Source organism: Apium graveolens, chromosome 10 (assembly GCF_009905375.1).
Source record: "Apium graveolens cultivar Ventura chromosome 10, ASM990537v1, whole genome shotgun sequence".
NCBI lineage: Eukaryota > Viridiplantae > Streptophyta > Magnoliopsida > Apiales > Apiaceae > Apium > Apium graveolens.
In genome coordinates this window covers 235,392,100-235,411,125 of record NC_133656.1, presented here as the reverse complement: position 1 = coordinate 235,411,125, position 19,026 = coordinate 235,392,100, and the positions used below count along the sequence as shown (strand labels likewise).

Genomic DNA, 19,026 nt, shown 5'->3' with positions numbered 1-19,026 from the left:
TTATTATATGCAATTATTTTAAATAAAAACCCAAAATAAATATCAAAAAGCTACATAAACAAAAGAACAAATAAAAAGATTAAATACCTAAACAAAAAAGCAAAAAAAATGTACAAATAAGTTACATCAGTTATTTAATACATCAGATATTACAACAAACATTTAATTAAAAATTGAAAAAAACTTGAATGGACAAGACAAAGACAAGTATTTAATTCAATAAATTTAAATTAAAATAATATTTCTGAAAAAATGAAATAATTAAAAGATAAATAAATATATGAGATACAACTATTGATAAAATGATTTAAAAATATAAATAATATATATCATTTTAAAACTACAACATAAACTAATATGTTATATGTATATTATGAGATACATTATTAATTTTAATTTTTAAAAATAACTGAAGTTAAATTTAATTAAAATAATAGGATAAAAAAGATTATTCAAGATAAATTAAATTAAAATAAAATATTTATATTAATAATTTACAAATACCTCGTGCATTGCACGAGTATAGAGCTAGTAGTGGATAATAACCCTATATAACGCAAAATGCACTGATCAAAATACAACCCTAAATGCTCACCAGACACGATACACATCTTGAACATCTTGAAAATACACAACACCCGTCACACGGATCTTTTTAAAGAAAAAATAAAATAAAAAATGGGATACATATTTTGAGAATGTTTCTTCAACACCACCGATGCATATTACTTCTTTTCATAAATACTTTTTATATTTGTATTAAATATGTTTGTCAATGCACACTTATTATTGTTAATTTTTTTAATTTCGTGTTAATATTAATTATAAAAATTTTATTGTATTAAAGTACTCATAAATTAAGAATTAAGAGTTTATCCTCTGTCGTCCCAGTTACTGGGTTCGATCCTCGCTCACCCCGAGAATTTATGAGAACATATACTCATTTGTAAGGTTATAAGCCATATTTGTCAAAAAAAAATACTCATAAATACGAATCCAACAAGATCATTAATAACTATATTTGATCTTATAAATTAGATATAAATTAGTCAACAATCACTTATCATAAATAGCATAAAAAATCAAAACAAGAAACGTTTTTTCGGGACGGAGGTAATAGAGATATTTTGGGTAATTGCGCAGGAAAATGATTTTGGGTCATTATCGCTGAAATGTGTAATTCCTTATAATACACATTTACTCAATTCTCAAATGAGTGCATAAAACACCTCCATAACTTTCCAAAACAAAACATAAATCAAGGGATTAACAAAACAACACACAGGAATTACACAGCAGATTGCCTAATAATGACAAAACAAATGATTATACAAACAAAACAAACAACAGAGCCAATAATTAACATAAAATTAAATTAATAAATAAATGTCATCTTCCAAGAGTAAAAGGTGTAGAAGCAGCAGATGAACAGAACAAATAAGCTCTTCGCCACTAGTGTTTACTTACAGTTACACACACCTATACATACATATCTTTTCCACGAACACGAATATAAACAATTAAAAAAACTTTAAGTTTATTTTGATTAACTTGTTCTTAGTTAATTTATATCTTCATCTATGTATTTGACACGTCATCGGTTTAGTTTACGATAATTGTCGTGTTTTTTAGTTAATTGTGTTGATTTAGTTGTTTTTAGTGATTTTATTGGTTGATTTTGAGCTTATGTAGTGTTTGTTGTTGTAATTGTGGCTTAATTGTGATGTTGTTAGGGTTTTGTGGACTTAATTGCTTCTGTTTGGGTTGATTTTGTGTTTAATTAGGGTTTTGTGGACTTAATTGCTTGTGTTTTGGTAGATTTTGTGTTTGATTAGGGTTTTGAGGAATTTGAGGTTACGGTGTGTGTTAAAATTTGGAAGTACTGTGTGTGGAGATAATTAGAGTGTAGTCGAGGATTTTGATGTGAAATTACGGATTTGTAGATAATTCTGTCATTGGTGTTGTTTGGTGGAAGTTGCGGTGTGTGTTGAAAATTGATGTGTGTTTGTGTGTGTGGGAAGATAATAAGGGTTTATTAGAGTATTTTGATGTAGAATTACGGATTTGTAGATAATTCTGTTGTTGGTGTTGTTTGGTTGAAGTTGCGGTCTGTGTTGAAAATTGTTGTGTGTGTGTGTGTGTTTGGGAAGATAATTATGGTTTAGCAGAGGATTTTGATGTAGAATTGCGGATCTATAGATACTTTGCGTGTCGGTCGGTTTGTTTGGATTTGGTGGAGGTTGTTGGCGGTCCATTTAAGTGTGTTTATTTGGATTGTGGATAGAAATGGCTTCCTCGAGTGGTTCGGAAAGTGTTTCTTACAGGGGGAAGCTTTGGGTTCACATAGCTGAGAATGGACATTCATTTGAGCTTGATTGCGATGAATGTACTCTCGTTGAGGCTGTCCAGATGTACCTAGAATCAGTTCTGGGGATCCATTTAAATGATCAGCTTCTGCTGTGTATGGACATGAAATTGGATTCGTCGCGCCAGCTTTCGGCATATGGACTTCCGGCTGATGACCGAGAAGTTTATTTGTTTAATAGGGCTAGGATGCGAAGTAATTCGCCAGCTCCTGCACCGGAGCAAGTTGAAATTATTGAAACTCCAGACCCGCCATCGCCGACCTCGTCCCGCAATCCACACCCGTTGGATGATGCTTCTGATCCTGCTCTTAAGGCATTGCCTTCATATGAAAGACAGTTCAGGTATCATTACCAGTGTGGGCATGCAATTTATGCACGCACTTTGTTGAAATATGAGACATGTGAGAGGTTTTTGAGAGAACAGAAAGTGCAAGAGCAGGCGCTGGAGATTGCTCGTGGTAATCTCGATCATTTCTATAGGATGATATTTCAAAACTATACCGACTTTGTGAAGCATTATAATATGCAACATCGTGCCCATTCTAGTCTTCTGGAAAATTTTGGAAAGGATGTAGAGAAACTGAGGTCCTGCAAACTTATCTCTTCTTTACAAACTGGGAACCGCAAGTGCCTGCTAGACTTTGTGAAAGAAGAGAATCTAAGGAAGACAGTGGAGGATTGTAGCAATTCCCATAGGCAATTTGAGAATAAGGTTTCTGAATTTAAGCAGGAGTTTGGAGAGCTTAAGCACAGCACTGAGCACTTGCTTTCTAACAAAACTCTAGTCCTTGCAGACTTGGAACTTAAAATCAAGGAACGCCAGAAATTTTTTACTGAGCAGAAAAGTATAATGCAGACTTTAAGGTTTCTTTCATATCTCTGTTTTTCTCTTTCTTGGTCCTTTAACACAGTATTTCTAGTTATAAGCTTTTTAATTATATATTATGAGTTTTGACTTTTAGGCCCATACTGTATTATTTGTGACTTGTGAGTACCACCAGTACATAATTGATTATATTAGCAGTTTGAATTTAGTAACGAACATCTTAAAACATTGGTTACTCAGTATTGGTTATGCACAGTCTTAATTTGTGGAAGAACCAGAGTAGGAAATTTTGTGCATATGACTTCCTTGTCATTGCAGTAGTCAGTATTGGAGTTGTGTGTTAAGTAGTTAAGACTGCATAGCCAACCTGAAAACTTAAGAATTGACCTGTGTTTTATCCTCTGTAGATATATATCTTAGTAGAAGACATGTTATTTGTTGCGAACATCTCGAGAGAGATTTCCGTTGTTTACAAACTTTACATTTAAGGTCTTTTTTTCTCATATATTTCATGTGATATCTTTGCTTTTAATTACTCAATTATCATCGTTTATCATCCATGGATTTTCATGCAGCAAGGATGTCAGTACGGTGAAGAAACTCGTGGATGACTGTCTAAGCAGTCAATTGTCATCTTCTCTCCGTCCTCATGATGCAGTTTCAGCACTAGGTCCCATGTATGATGTCCATGATAAAAGTTACCTCCCCAAGATGCAGGATTGTGAGCGATCAATATTCAATCTGCTTGACTTCTGCAGGAACAAAAAAGATGAGATGAATATGTTCGTGCAGAGTTACATGCAAAAGATTGCTTACATTCAGCTGAACATCAAAGATGTGAGCTACAAGTTTTCTGTTTTCACCGAGGCAATGAAGCGCCAGAATGATCAATTTGAGCATTTGAAGGTGATTCGTGGCATTGGACCTGCATACAGAGCTTGCCTTGCAGAGATAGTGAGACGAAAGGCTTCAATGAAGCTCTACATGGGTATGGCTGGACAGTTGGCTGAACGGCTTGCTACAAAGAGGGAAGCTGAAGTCAGGAGAAGAGAGGAGTTTCTAAAAGTACATAGTTTGTATATACCTAGGGATATATTAACATCTATGGGATTATATGATAATCCTAACCAATGCGATGTCAATATAGCTCCTTTTGATTCTAATTTGCTGGATATTGACATATCAGACATAGAACGCTATGCTCCTGAATATTTGGTTGGATTGTATTCTAAGAGTGAGAATTATGGAAGTCTGAAGGGTTCATTTTCCTTGTCTCGTGATAGTTTCACGACAGAGGTCGAACACAGTTCTTTGGATGCCACTGATAGGAATAATTTTGACGAAATCCTTGAGGCTTCTGAGCTGGTAGAAATTGCTGGAACTAGCAAGATGGAAGTTGAGAATGCAAAGCTTAAAGCTGAACTTGCTTCTGCAATGGCTTTAATTTGTTCATATTGGTCTGATGTTGAATATGAATCACTTGATGACAGCAAAGTGGAAAGTATACTAAAAGATGCTGCAGAGAAGACTGCTCAAGCCTTGCATTTGAAAGACGAATATGGAAAACACTTAATCTCTATGCTAAAGAATAAGAAAATGCAGTGCGAATTATATGAGAAACGAATACAGGAATTGGAGCAGAGACTGTCCGATCAGTATGTTGTGCAGGAGCACAAGTTCACAATTGATAAAAATGCATCAACGTTTGCTCCTTCAACTGATAAGGCTGATAGTAAGTCAGAAGTGTCAGGCGATGGAGAAGCTCTCGTGGTATCAGTAGCAATGGACGACCTTTTCTCTGCCTCTAATTCAGAACATGTCAAATCGGGAGTTCTCGATAAACATGGGAAGTCTTACGAAGGTTTGGATGAGAATATGACAGACTCATCTGGAATTATTAATACTCAATTAGATTCATCTATGGTAGAGCCTATTCTCGATGATCTGCATTCCCACGATAAAGACGGCAAGGAAACAATGTTGGCAGACGTTGGAATGATACTAGCAACCAGTTCAACTGCTGACAGCATATCTCAGCCTCCAAAAACCTTACTTTCTGATATGCACAGTGATTCAAATTTTGATTCTAAAAGAAGTGGTGAACTCGTGTTGGAGCTGCAACATGAACTTGCTGAGAAGTCCAGTACTCTAGCTGAGAATGAAACCAAACTTGACAAGCTGGTGGAGGAGATTTTCAAGCTTGAAAGAGAACTGGAAATTAGTAGGAAGCTTTTAGATGAATCACAGGTAGTGGAGGTTATTAAACAAGTTTTTGTTAGGTCTCCTGCTTTTGTCCTTCTAGAACCAAAAAAGAAGTATTAATAATTTAGTTAGTTGATATGAATATATATTTTTATTATTATATTGACCAACCTGGTTTATATTTAACTTTTTTAAGTAGTTTTATATTTTCTACTGATCTACCACCTGGAAGACGTCATATTCATAATATACTAGTCAAATTCTGCCAAAATTTTCTATCATATCAAACTATGGACCTCATCTGTGCAGCAAATTATGATAAAGAGATTCCTTTTTAGTTTGTGGGACTAATCTGTAACTCTAATGTTTTACAGATGAATTGTGCACACTTGGAGAATCGTCTACATGAAGCAAGAGAGGAAGCCCGAGACCATCTCTATGCAGCTGAGAGGAGGGCATCTGAGTATAGTGCATTACGAGCCTCTTCTGTAAAAATGCACAGCCTTTTTGAAAAACTCAAAACATGCATGTTTTCTGGAAGCATGGCTGCGACAGCAGAATCATTGCGTGTCTTGTCTCAATCTTTGGCCAAGTAGGTTGCCTAAACTTTGTTTTCATAAATCATTACCATCTTATCAAGTACTTTTTCTATTCTTAGCAAGATATCATGAACTCTGACATTATATATGCTTCTTAAATCTGACATTATCTGTGGTTGTTAACATAAACTATTTTCTCTCCTGTTTTTTTGTCTTACCTGAAGATTAATATTGAAATTTTCGGCTAGTGACCATACTTCAGTAAATGCTTGTTTTATCTAAGCTAAAGTTTGTGAAGTCTCCTATTTCTTAAGTTACAATTGGTGCTTTGATTTGTGTCTACGGTTACTCTTTCTTTTGAGTCGATACTATATATGACTATATTCCTCGCAGTTTGTGCGATACTAATTATTTGTTTTCCATCATACTTTAAGGCATGTTGAGAACAATACTGGTTTGACTGAAATCTCTTTTGTGTATATATAATGAAAACGTACTTGAGGGTTTAATAACTTTATCTGATATTTGCTAAGAACTTCCAAGTAATCAGTATCACTTAAATGGGACTCTGGAGGCTGGAAATTGTAGATTTATGAAAGGAAAAATTAGGAAAACAGGAAGTTTAGCTGCTACCTCGATGTAAATGAAGTTTTAGTAATGCTCTCTGATGACTCGTAACATGAAAGTCAAAACCATCATTAATGCTAGAAATTTATCTACAACACCCAATCCTTTTGCATATAACTTCCAATTGCCTATCCAAATCAGCTCTGAAAGTTACGAACTTCATGAGTCATGACCAAATTCATCACTATATAAAGCAAAAAAAGAATAAAAAATTCATTTAACAAAATAATAGTATGCACATTTTTGTGATATTGAGCATTTTAAACATGAATGCGCCAAAGTGCATTAATATATTCAATCTCTCTCTGTTTGTTTACACTGCATTATATACACAGCCTACATATTATAGATACAAATCTGATCTTATATAGCTGTTATACAAGCTGTTAATATAGTATATGTAATCAGTCAAAATTCGGTCAATTTGACCCCAAAAAAGGTCAAACTGGACTACTGGTCTGAAATGAAGGGAGTAATAGATTATTTCGATCTTTGCATTAAAGTTAGGATTTGGGCACTTGCTTGTTTTTATTAAAAGGCTTGAAGCATGATGGTGCCAGTTACATTTTGGCATAGATTTGTTTATTTTGTCATGAACTTGTAAATAATCATAATGTAGCTTTTATGTAATTTTATTAATAAAATCCAAACATGAATAAGCTAGGATATGGGACTGTAGAAAGGGCTGAATGCCAAAATTAGTACTTTCCGGCTCCTTTCCACCAAGTCAATCTAGTGTTTATTATTATTAAATTTTTCCAACTAGAGATTGTGCATTCTAAAGTGTTTTTTAACCTTATTTGCCTGTTTTAAGCCAATGCATGGCATTGTTACGTAACTTATCTTTTCATTCTATCCGGCAATGAAATGGTTTCAGGTGGATGTATATTTTATGAACTTCTCTATACAATATTGTCTTTATTTTAATCTGCAATTTTTCTGGGAATATATAGTCCTTTTACGCATCTTAAAAAGATATGATTGCTGTTATACACATTCTAAATTTAATTACTGACAAGTGCTCCGAAAATAACATCAAACTCTACTGCTTTGTGTGTGTGTATATATTCAAAGGCTTCCATGATTCCATTAGTGCAATTAAAGCAACCTTTACAGTGCTTTGGTCAGGTAGTTATTTATTTGACATAATTCCTGCAAGTTTCATTTGGTATGCCTGAATAATAGGTTATGCTAATTCGCCAACCTAAATCGGTCCACTAATACATCTTCAGTCATTTGATATATTTATGCATATAAAACTTCTGATAAATTAAGTCTCGTGCATTATTTAAAAAGGAAATAGGTCTCATGCACGGATCAACACCTTTATAACAGCCTCTTTCTTTGCAAGCTTACTTCCTCTGGAGCTCTAAAAACATGCTTTTAAGTACCAGAAAAAATGTCTTGTAAAATAATGTTGACATCATGCACAAATGACTTTTCTCTATACTATAATTTTTTTGGGCAGAGATTATCAATTTACTTCATAGGATTTGATGGTAAATTGCATTGATTATGTAATTTCAGCTCCGCTGGTGACAAGGAGGATGATGGTACCATAAAGCTTCGGGAATGCATTTACGTACTTGCTGATAGAGTTGGTGATTTGTCGAGGCACCGTGCAGATGTACTTGACAGGCACACGAAGGTTGAAGCTGCTAATGATCAGCTTACCGAGGAGTTGGAAGAGAGGAAAGAGTTGGTTAATACCTTGTTCATGAAGCATCAGTCAGAGAAACAGGTATTATTTGTGGTTTATCAATGATTATTGAATGCTTACTATCCTTTTAAAAAAGGCAATGACCGACCAAGGTTCTGTCAAGATGCCTTTATTCATTCCGAAGTTATTATCTTTGGAAAGTGAGGCCTTGATAGTGATCTCGCAGGAGCATAATAATGAACCAGAAAAATGTTGTTCCCACACAAAATACATGTTTAAACACTTATGTGCACGCTATACACGTACACTCGTGCACACTGCACATATGCACAGAGTTACATACTTGCATGTATAAGAAATTGTGGAGAGGACAAAAATGTTTAAAATTAAGGAGAGATGAGGAGCGGCCCCCATGGGAGAAAGTGAGTGTCTGTGTCATAACGATCGCTTAATTTTACCTTATACAAATTCAAATTGAGAATGTTTGCTACTTAACAAGCCGAGAATCAAAGGTTATATAATTTTACATATTGTAAGTTGGTTATCAGGTAAATGGGACTCAAGTCTCTAAAAGTTTCTTAATATCTAGGATTACACTTCTACCGCTAAATTTCTAAATTGATAACAAATAATAGTGCTTTAAACAGGCAACCAAGGATAAGATATCCTTTGGCCGGTTGGAAGTCCATGAGGTAGCTGCATTTATACTCAACTCTGCTGGGCATTACGAGGCTATCAACCGAAACAGCCATCACTACTACCTTTCTGCTGAATCTGTTGCTTTGTTCACCGATCATCTTCCACAACGTCCTAGCTATATAATTGGGCAGATTGTGCATATTGAACGAATTGAAGCTATTCCAGTTCAAGCTGAGCATAATAATGACAGGGTTGAGATCCTGGCAACTGACACCGGAAGCAGTGTGGGGGCCTTAAATTTGATGTCGGCTGCTAACCCATATGATCTTCCTATTGGCTGTGAATATTTCATAGTAACCGTAGCGATGTTACCAGATACCACAATTCATTCACAGCCCACTTCCTGATCTTGCGAAAGTCTGATACTTGACATGATGGAAGAAACCAAGTGTACATCCATATTTTGTTAAACTTACATATTGTTTTGTTGGTGGGTTTTCGTTTTTAAGTTAATCTTTAATCTTGTACAGTTAACACTAGCAGGTCCAGTTTAGTCTCCTTTGTGTATATGTAAATTCTGTCTTTCGCTTTCTCCCCAACACTGTAGAATCTGTACATATGATGAAGTTTATGGATTTGTAGAATCTCAACATATTATGAAGTTGTATCACCATTGCTTTAGAAGCCATGGCTTCTGAATTTGTTGAATAATGAATTTGAACGTTACCTGGAACAAGGATAGAGTAGATAATGCTGTACCTTTATGTCGCGTCTTCGTGTCCTAAAAGTCCAAACTCCAAACCTCAAACACAAAAACTTAAGCTGAAAAAAAAAAGTCTAGTTAGTTGAAAGATGTTTCTCCTATTTTTGGTTTAAAGCTGTTTTTAACTTTTTATTTTATGTAAAAAGATCATTTTTTTTAAACTTAGAATCAAAAATTTCTTTAAAGACGGGGTTGCAAGAATTTGGGCTGATCCAACTTGTTATAGTATGGCCTTGTCCAATTGTAATCTTTGTAATATTCAGGCACCGGTTTCAGCCGCCGAAGCTATTAGGAATCATAATGTCGACGTATACCACAAACACTCTGTAAGTTCTTTTCTCTTTTAGGCGTAGATTCCAGTTTATCTTTGTCTCATGCTATCTAATCATTATCCTAGCTGTTGTTCTATAGTAGTATAGGGTTTATCTCGTGGGATGATCTATTACGGGGAACGGGACACATGCCCCCATGAATAAGTTTTTTAAATTTAAATTTAGAGGGCGTCTCCAAAATGGGCGTTGATCTCAAATATCACTATATGGGAGGAATAATCCTCAATGTCAGTTTGGAAATAGATGACCCCAAATGTCATTCCAAAACGGAGTTTCGGTTGAAGTTTTTGTTGTTTATAAAAAACGCAATTTCGTGTTTCGTTTTCAATATTTTTTCTAAAAAAAATTGAAAACGCAACTTTAACTTGGGGGTAAAACGCAACCTCGAGATGAGTTTTTCATATATTTTTTTTCCGTATCCTGAGAAAAACTCGGTTAGAAATTGCGTTTTTACTAAAAACTATGTTTGAAACCCCGTTTTTATATCCATAAACCAAAAGACGAGACTGCATTTTTGACCGAAACAATTTCTGAAATTGCGTTTTCATCAAAAACACAGTTTGAAACCACGTTTTTTAAACAAAAACACAAAACGAAACTGCGTTTTTCATTTATTTAAATAAAAAAAATTGTTATTGAAAAAGTTAATACGAAACTGCGTTTTTCGTTTATTTTGAAAAACTTAACCTGAATCCCCATTTTCAAGTGTCATTTGGGGCAAACTTTTCAAAAATTGACATTGAGTGCTATTTGACTCAAAAAAATGACATTTAGGATCCCAAAATTTACTAGGGAAGTGCTCCCTTTTAAGTAAAAACTAATGTATCCTCCCTGTTTATCAAACTGTTTGACGTGTGTTTTATTATATATTATTATTGATAATGTACATATACACTGTTTTTTTATAGATACTTGTTTCATGTTTCATATGCATGCAGCGGTCAATGTACTGAAATTCCCCACATCCCTGATGAGTTAGTTAACGATGTATTACTCCGTCTACCCGTCAAGCCTCTGCTTTGTTTCAGATGTGTGCGTAAAAGCTGGTGTTCTCTTATTGATAGCACAACTTTTGTCAAAAACCATCTTGAGAGAAACAGTGAACGCAACCCTCATTCTGGTCTCATCTTCGTGTCTATGCCTAAACGTAACAATTTTTACTTGGCGGATGCTGATTCTTTGAATGGTTCTACTGCTATTAAAATAACTAAACCGCTCAAGTCTAAATTATCCGGTGCTAAAATTGTTGGTTCTTGCAATGGCTTAGTTTGCTCGGTAAGGAGTGTTAATGAAATTTTACTGTGGAATCCTGCAACGAGAAAGTTTAGAGAATTACCTAGAACAAATCTCCGTCTTCCTTCTAGATCTTTCTGGTCATCCATAGTACGATCATCTCAACGATGACTACAAGGTTGTGAGAATATCTGAAAGATTATACAAGGGGGTTAAGTTGTCTGTATACAGCCTCAGAAGCAATTCATGGACAAGGCCTAGAACTCTTAGGCATCTCATTTGCTTATATAGACCTGGTACGTTTGTGGATGGATCTTTGTATTGGCTTTCATCCTACAAAGGCTACAACATTATCGTTGCTTTTGATCTTGCAGATGAAAAATTCACAGAAGTTCCATATCCTCGCGATTTTGATTGGACTACTGTGAATAAATTACTTCTGCTTGTCTTTAATAGGCGCCTGTGCTTGATTTCTTTCTATTCCAAATTTGACACAGATATATGGTTGATGAACAACTGCGGGGTGGAAAATTCTTGGTCCAAGATGTTTTCAGGGAAGAACCCGGGGATACTTTGGGTTTTTACATATCTGGCAGCAGTTGCTTCACCAATTTTACATTCTGAAATTTCTTTTGAGGTGAGGGACAGTAAGTTTTCGTGGTTTGACCGTGAAAAAAATGAATTTGGAATTGCGACTTTATATGGATTGCCAGCTATGGTTGCTCCATGAAGAGTCTTGTTCAGCTCAGTTAAGATTTTATATCGGAGGGGAAGCAGCTGTCGAAGCAACAATCAAAACAAAAGAAACTGAAGCAAGAAACGAAGAAAAAGATGTAAGAAACTTAATCTTCTAGCTGTTATAAATGTCAATAATTTCAAAATATGTGAAGCGGATAAAAGGAGAGGTTAATAACTATAGTGCTTGAGCATGAAGAGGAGAATTGAAGAGGAAGACGAGCAGTAGACCAATATTTTGCTTATGCCAATTTTTTTTATTTCAGTGTGTAATCATCAGTAATCGACTACTCGTTCATGATAATGGATTTGTTTACTGTAATTTTATATCTGGTTAGATCTTCCTTGATACGTCGATTTACGTTCAGATAGGGCAATGCATCAATCAATAGTTTTCCACGATACATCTGTCTACTTCAGTCGATTTACTTTCGGGTTAAATGTCAAAATAGTCACTAAACTGAAAGGCATATATCAAAAAACACACTCAAATTATCAGTGCCTCATTTGCACCACTCTTGTTGAGACTTGAAAGTAATGATAGAGTCGTTAGTCAAATAGTTGACTTGACGGAAAATGTTCTTGCATTAAAAAAAAATAATTACAGGTTGGAGGACACCTGGCGACCTAAGCTCACCTAATTTCTTCTATATATAATAGAAGAACAAGGGTATAATTAGTGAGATTAAAAAGTCTCGGTGAAAAGACTAAACTACCCTTATTTTTAATTTTTATATAAAAGATGTGTTTTGTGGGAATCGAACTCAAAATATTTAATTCACCTATACAACCTCATACAACTATACCATAATGTCACATATGCTTTTTATCTTACACATAATATGTAACTGTGCTAAATTAATATTTTATTTAACTTTAAAGATAGTTACTTGAATTCCGTAAAAAAAAGATAGTTACTTGAATATTTGTACAGTTAATTTTAAAGAACTTAATTCCGGATACAAAATTAGACATAGTACATAAATGAATTATTATCTTATTTATTAATTATTTTTTAGTTTGAAAATGTATCTCATATATTTTTAACATATTTTATTATTATAAAAAGTAACAAAAATGCACATATATAATTTTTTTTAAAATATTGAAAATAGAATCGCTTATATGTAAATAATCTATATTACTATTACATATTTAGATAAGTTCGAATTATAATGAGTCAATGCATTTTAGTTTACTTCGAATTTGAAATCACAACTTGGCTTATTGTTAAAAAAATACTCAAAATTTGATTATATGACCCGGCCGAAAAACATCGTCACATTCTACGTTTAGTAAATTTAAATTACAAGCTCGCAGAGAATATCTTATCAATAATGTGAAATATTTTAATATCTTATCTTAATATAAATTAATGTATTTGAGGTCTTGATAGGATCAAGTCAATTGATAATTTGTATTAAAATTACTAAATTCACTGGTAGCGTAATTGTTTTTGGGACTTGTCCCGATTTTAAAAATATCAAAATTTGATATAAGATCTCACGAGATTTGTAAAACTACGATGATATATTAAATATATTTATTTTTCATTTTTCACTTGAAAAACTAGCCTTTTAAAAAGAATTTTTTTAGATAAACAATATTCATTGATCAAGAAAATATTGTACAAATATTTTGAATTATTTTAATATTTTAAATTATACAAATAAAAGTTATATCTTTACTATATTGTAGCATTTGATTCAAGGGAATTTACCAAAATACTATTTTTTATGAAAATATTTGCAAAAATACGGATACAGGTTGCATATATAGTTGGATATGAGGTTGAACGGTTGCATATGAGGTTGATCCGTATTTTGCAAATATTTTCTACAACTTGGGTATTTATGCAAAAATTCCTTGATTCAATGCATTTTATACTATTTAAAGGGAAATATATATATATATATATATATATATATATTGTTCAATAATTTGAAGGAATTAACCAGTTTAACTGATACTTATAAAACTTTATCGAATTGAAAAATATTTAATTTTAGGAGAATAGTATACAATGTTATCAAATTATTATATGAAAAAATATTAGAGTCGTAATTAAAGAAACTTAAAAACAGTTTAAATAACGATATAATTACAATTTTTTCTTCGAGTTCTTGAATAAAATCATGAATATCAATAATAAGTCTTTACAATTTATAATTTAATTTTATGTTACAACCATGTTTGGTACTCGATTGCATAACCCCTATTTTTAATATTTATATAAAATATGTGGTTTGTGGGAATCGAACCCAAGTAATTTTATTCATATATACAACCTCATACCACTACACCATATTGTTATATGTGTTTTTTATCATACACATATTATGTAAGTGTGTTAAATGAATATTTTATTTAACTTTAAAGGCTTTAATTGAATGTTTGAACAGTTAATTTTAAAGAACTTAATTCCAGATATAAAGTTAGGCATAGTACATAAATGAATTATTATCTTATTTATTAATCATTTTTTAGTTTGAAAATATATCTTATATTTTTTTAAAAAAATATATTGAAAATAGAATCGCTTATATGTAAATAATCTATATTAGTATTACATATTTAGATAAATTTGAATTATAATGAGTCAATGTATTTTAGTTTATTTCGAATTGAAATCAAAACTTGGCTTATTGTTAAAAAAATACTCAAAATTTGACTAAATGACCCGGCCGAAAAAATATTGTCACATTCTACGTTTAGTAAATTTAAAGTACAAGGTCGCATAGAATATCTTATCAATAATGTGAAATATTTTAATATCTTATCTTAATATAAATTAATGTATTTGAGGTCTTGATAGGATCAAGTCAATTGATAATTTGTATTAAAATTACTAAATTCACTGGTAGCGTAATTGTTTTTGGGAGTTGTCCCGGTTTTAAAAATATCGAAATTTGATATAAGATCTTACGAGATTTGTTAAAACTACGATGATATATTAAATATATTTATTTTTCATTTTTCACTTGAAAAAACTAGCCTTTAAAAAGAATTTTTTTAGATAAATAATATTCATTGATCAAGAAAATATTGTACAAATATTTTGAATTATTTTAATATTTTGAATTATACAAATAAAAGTTATATCTATACTATATTATAGCATTTGATTCAAGGGAATTTACCAAAATACTATTTTTTATGAAAATATTTGCAAAAATACGGACATAGATTGCATATGTGGTGGCATATGAGGTTGAACGTTTGCATATGTGGTTGCATATGAGGTTGATCCGTATTTTGCAAATATTTTCTGCAAATTGGGTATTTATGCAAAAATTCCTTGATTCAATGCATTTTATACTATATAAAGGGATATATATATATATATATATATATATATATATATATTGTTCAATAATTTGAAAGAATTAACCAGTTCAACTGATACTTATAAAACTTTATCGAATTGAAAAATATTTAATTTTAGGAGAATAGTATACAATGTTATCAAATTATTATATGAAGAAATATTAGAGTCGTAATTAAAGAAAATTAAAAACAGTTTAAATAACGATATAATTACAATTTTTCCTTCGAGTTCTTAAAAAAAATTATGAATATCAATAATAAGTCTTTACAATTTATAATTTAATTTTATGTTACAACCATGATTGGTACTCGATTGCGTAAAAAATAGTTATGGATTGTTTGTCAGTGATAATGTGAATACCATATATAAGTTATTGCAATTTATTTATTACATAATTTTAATTTTTGAATAATTATAAATGCATGTTATTTAAGTAATCAATTGTCCCAGTAAATGTTAATAATGAATATAAATGTACATAAATCAGCGATTTAGCATATAAATAATTGAAACCATCATAATTTACTAAGAAATGTAACATATGATAATTTACATGCTGACACATACACATATAACTTAATCTTACCTTTTTAACAGTAATGTAAATAAAAAAATAACATTTTTTCATACATACATACATTGAATTTCAAAAAGTAACATTTTTTATTAAAATCAACTTTTATATTGACAGTATTGTAAATTTTACATTATTGTATATTATTATTGCAAGTCATTTTAACTTCAGTTATGCATTTTTTATCTTTTTAAATTGCGTAAGTTAATTGTAAGTTAGTCGTGAACTCAGCAGTACATATAGTTTATTTAAATAAAATTCAAAATTTTTGGTCAATTTTATATTGAACATATATGTTAATTTTTAGTTTTTTTTGTAAACATAGTGACGGCATTCTACATATTAAGTTAAATCGTTTCATTTTAAACGTACATCGACTATCCTGTTTATATTCATTCATTAAATACAAATTATATAGCACAAACAAAAATATATATATTTTGCTTAATGAGCTATATTAGAAACGTTGTGTAATTTGGTAATGTATTGTATGAAAATAATACATGTTGATAAAGAATCAACTTATATTTACTATACGTTAGATATTGTACAACATTTACAAATAAGAAAATAACTAAGAACATTATAATTACATGACGCATAAAAAAAATCTAGAAAATAACAAGTGTTTCGCACGGATTATTATGCTATTTAAATTAACAATTGAACTTATATATATATATATACACATACAAATATCTATATACACAAACAAATGTCTGAAGCTCCTTTAATTGAAAGCCTCATAATTGGTTTGATGGATGAATAACATATCTATGTTAGTCAATGTCCTCGTGTGTTAAGCTGTGTGTTGCATGTGTAACTTAGTTGTGCTTCTTTTTAAATTATATGTTTTCTTAACTTTTTATTTTTCATTCTTACATCAGAATATAGTTCTTGTTAATTTCATTGATAATCTCAAAATTAGATATAATCTAAACTGTCAAATTGAAAATCTTGTTCAAAAATATTATAGCAATTTTTTGTTTCCTTTTTAACTTTTCAACAACTTTTGGGTTTTTAATAAATTTGAAAGGAGTGGTTGAATTCTAAAATTTAAAAGTTAAAATCTTATTTTTAAATAAAATTTCGATTATTTTTGTAAAATTTTAAAAAATACGTAAGTTAAATTCTCAGTTTATTTACTTTTTACTTTCATTTTCTTTAAATTTCACCGATCTATAAATTATATTACAAATACAAAAGTTTTCAAGTCGAAAAATAATCTTTTCAGAAAATCATGACGAAAAAGTGTGAATGTAAAATTTAAAATCTTGATTGATTCAAAATAAAACTTCAACTTTTTTATAACTTTTAAATAAAGGTTTTTTCATTTAATGTAAAATTTGAACCTTTTAAAATATAGAAAATGACTTTTTATTTAAGATCAAGTTTATTTTTAGAACAAATTGATGACTAATTATAAATTTAAGTTAATAATTTTTATAAATTTTAATATATTTCCTAAAAAATGTTATAAATCTAAAATGTAAGGTTTTAATTTTTATATAAATAAACTTGATTTAATTTTAAAAGTTTGAAAACTGATGTTAAACTTGAGCACCTTCCACCTGACATCATTTCCAGCTATTACTTTCGTTGAGTTCTGTCATTTTTCTGTTAAGACAATGAGATTGACTAACGGAACTATCATTACTATCAACTAGAGTGGTACAAATGAGATGCCGATAACTAGAGTGAGTTTTTTAATACAATACCTTCAGTTTAGTAACTACTTTGAAATTTAACCCATTTACTTTCCTATCAATGCACCAATCACATGTTGTAGTCACTTCGGCCAACTTGTAACTGTGCAGGAAAACACAAATTATGAGTAAATTTGAACTGAAAAGCCCGTAGCAAGCAAAGAACGCTGAGGACTCCGGTAAGTATATTTGGACTCTTGATGAGGCCCATCTGCAAGAGTTAGTCTAGAAGCCTAAATTTGGACCGGTCCAAATCTACCCAACCGTGGTGTATTGTTTTGTTCCAATTTAGGTCACTAATTACTGCCGGTCTAAATTTTTTTAATAATAAAATATTATCTTTTTATATTTTATATATTCGTTAGTTTATTGATTTAATGTTATTATATATAAATTAAGTAGTTTTAAATTATATTTTTTAATTTTCACTTATATATAATAGTTATTTAACAAAAATGTATTAAACACATTTTATTTTCATTTTTTTTGTTTAAGTGTAATGTTTTTATAATTTAATAAATTTATTAAGTTTGAAATTAATATGATCTTATTCGTTTCGCGTCCAATTGAATTAATAGGTATCTGAATTAGTACCAACACATTAAAATAACAATATATTAATAATTGAAAGAATAAACTATTAATATATGAATTTGGACCAAAATTTAGCCCGAACTGTTGGAATAAAGAGTTGTCTCGGTTCAAATTTAAGTCAAGATTTAAGCCAAAAAGTCTGGCTACTCTTGGAGCTAATAGTGTTAAAAAAAATCACCGAATATAAGTACTTGATAATTTTTTACATAAAACAGTCTAGCAAAACTGTCCAAAACCATAGAAGTTTTGAACAACACACAATCTAGCAACACTATCCATAAAAGGCTCAAAGGTGAAATATCAGTGGATACCATTTTAGAAAGCCTCAGTTTCCTCACATTATTCTTCTTTGCAAGCAAATGTTGCTTCCCAGCTCTCCTAATAATCTCCCCACTTCCGGTTGATTAATGATAGAGTCACAAAAAAAAATTACAAAAAAACTATTATCAAATGACGTGTAATGGGTGATGTTGCCGGTATGAAATAATTTGGTATGAAATAATTTATTTGATGCTATTGATATTAATAAGGGGTCCAGTTGTATTTAGAAAATAAAAATTTGACATGTGACATTTTATTATTATTAGTCACATGACATAAAAGGTTGAGGAGTAAGACTAGATGTAAGAGAAAAGAGTCTCTGGCTAATAACTGACCTAATGTGATATATACAATGGAAAGAAGACAGATATATGTTTTGTTTATCGAAACTTTCTTGATTTCAAAGCCTCGAAATTTCACCTTTTCATTTGAGTTGGCTGGCCCAAACTTGGCGAAATGTTGGTTTCTTTCTCCTTTTTTTTTTTCTTTTTTGCTTCTTGTTTTGGGTTTGCTAGTTATACAATTGGGATAATAGGGATTTAAGGTTGGATTTGTTTTGTTTTGTTTAAGTTTTGGATTAT

At 31.1% G+C, this 19,026-nt stretch overlaps 2 protein-coding genes across 3 annotated transcripts; both read left to right on the top strand.

Moving 5' to 3' along the window:
• The first annotated feature begins 1,286 nt into the window (after positions 1-1,286).
• Positions 1,287-9,520, top strand: LOC141692891 (autophagy-related protein 11). 2 transcript variants are annotated; one of them, XM_074497843.1, is made up of 5 exons: positions 1,287-3,230; positions 3,768-5,439; positions 5,769-5,986; positions 8,088-8,301; positions 8,856-9,520. In XM_074497843.1, exons 1-5 carry the CDS (start codon positions 2,287-2,289, stop codon positions 9,264-9,266), a joined length of 3,459 nt encoding a protein of 1,152 aa, XP_074353944.1. In that variant the 5' UTR covers positions 1,287-2,286; the 3' UTR covers positions 9,267-9,520. The 2 variants fall into 2 exon arrangements, with proteins under 2 accessions (XP_074353944.1, XP_074353945.1); XM_074497844.1 differs by having other exon boundaries at positions 1,290-3,230; positions 8,868-9,520.
• Positions 9,521-9,922: 402 nt separating this feature from the next.
• Positions 9,923-11,917, top strand: LOC141692075 (F-box protein CPR1-like). The gene is made up of 3 exons (XM_074496816.1): positions 9,923-9,948; positions 10,893-11,229; positions 11,339-11,917. Exons 1-3 carry the CDS (start codon positions 9,923-9,925, stop codon positions 11,915-11,917), a joined length of 942 nt encoding a protein of 313 aa, XP_074352917.1.
• The last annotated feature ends 7,109 nt before the right edge of the window (positions 11,918-19,026 follow it).

What these genes read in the sequence shown, in the direction of transcription:
- LOC141692891 (XM_074497843.1), top strand. Translation starts at nt 2,287, where the DNA reads ATGGCTTCCTCGAGTGGTTCGGAAAGTGTTTCTTACAGGGGGAAGCTT. An exon ending in AGTATAATGCAGACTTTAAG is followed by an intron (nt 3,231 to 3,767) that starts GTTTCTTTCATA and finishes ATTTTCATGCAG; the next exon opens with CAAGGATGTCAGTACGGTGA. An exon ending in AGCATCAGTCAGAGAAACAG is followed by an intron (nt 8,302 to 8,855) that starts GTATTATTTGTG and finishes AACAAATAATAG; the next exon opens with TGCTTTAAACAGGCAACCAA.
- LOC141692075 (XM_074496816.1), top strand. Translation starts at nt 9,923, where the DNA reads ATGTCGACGTATACCACAAACACTCT. An exon ending in ACGTATACCACAAACACTCT is followed by an intron (nt 9,949 to 10,892) that starts GTAAGTTCTTTT and finishes ATATGCATGCAG; the next exon opens with CGGTCAATGTACTGAAATTC. An exon ending in GCAATGGCTTAGTTTGCTCG is followed by an intron (nt 11,230 to 11,338) that starts GTAAGGAGTGTT and finishes GGTCATCCATAG; the next exon opens with TACGATCATCTCAACGATGA.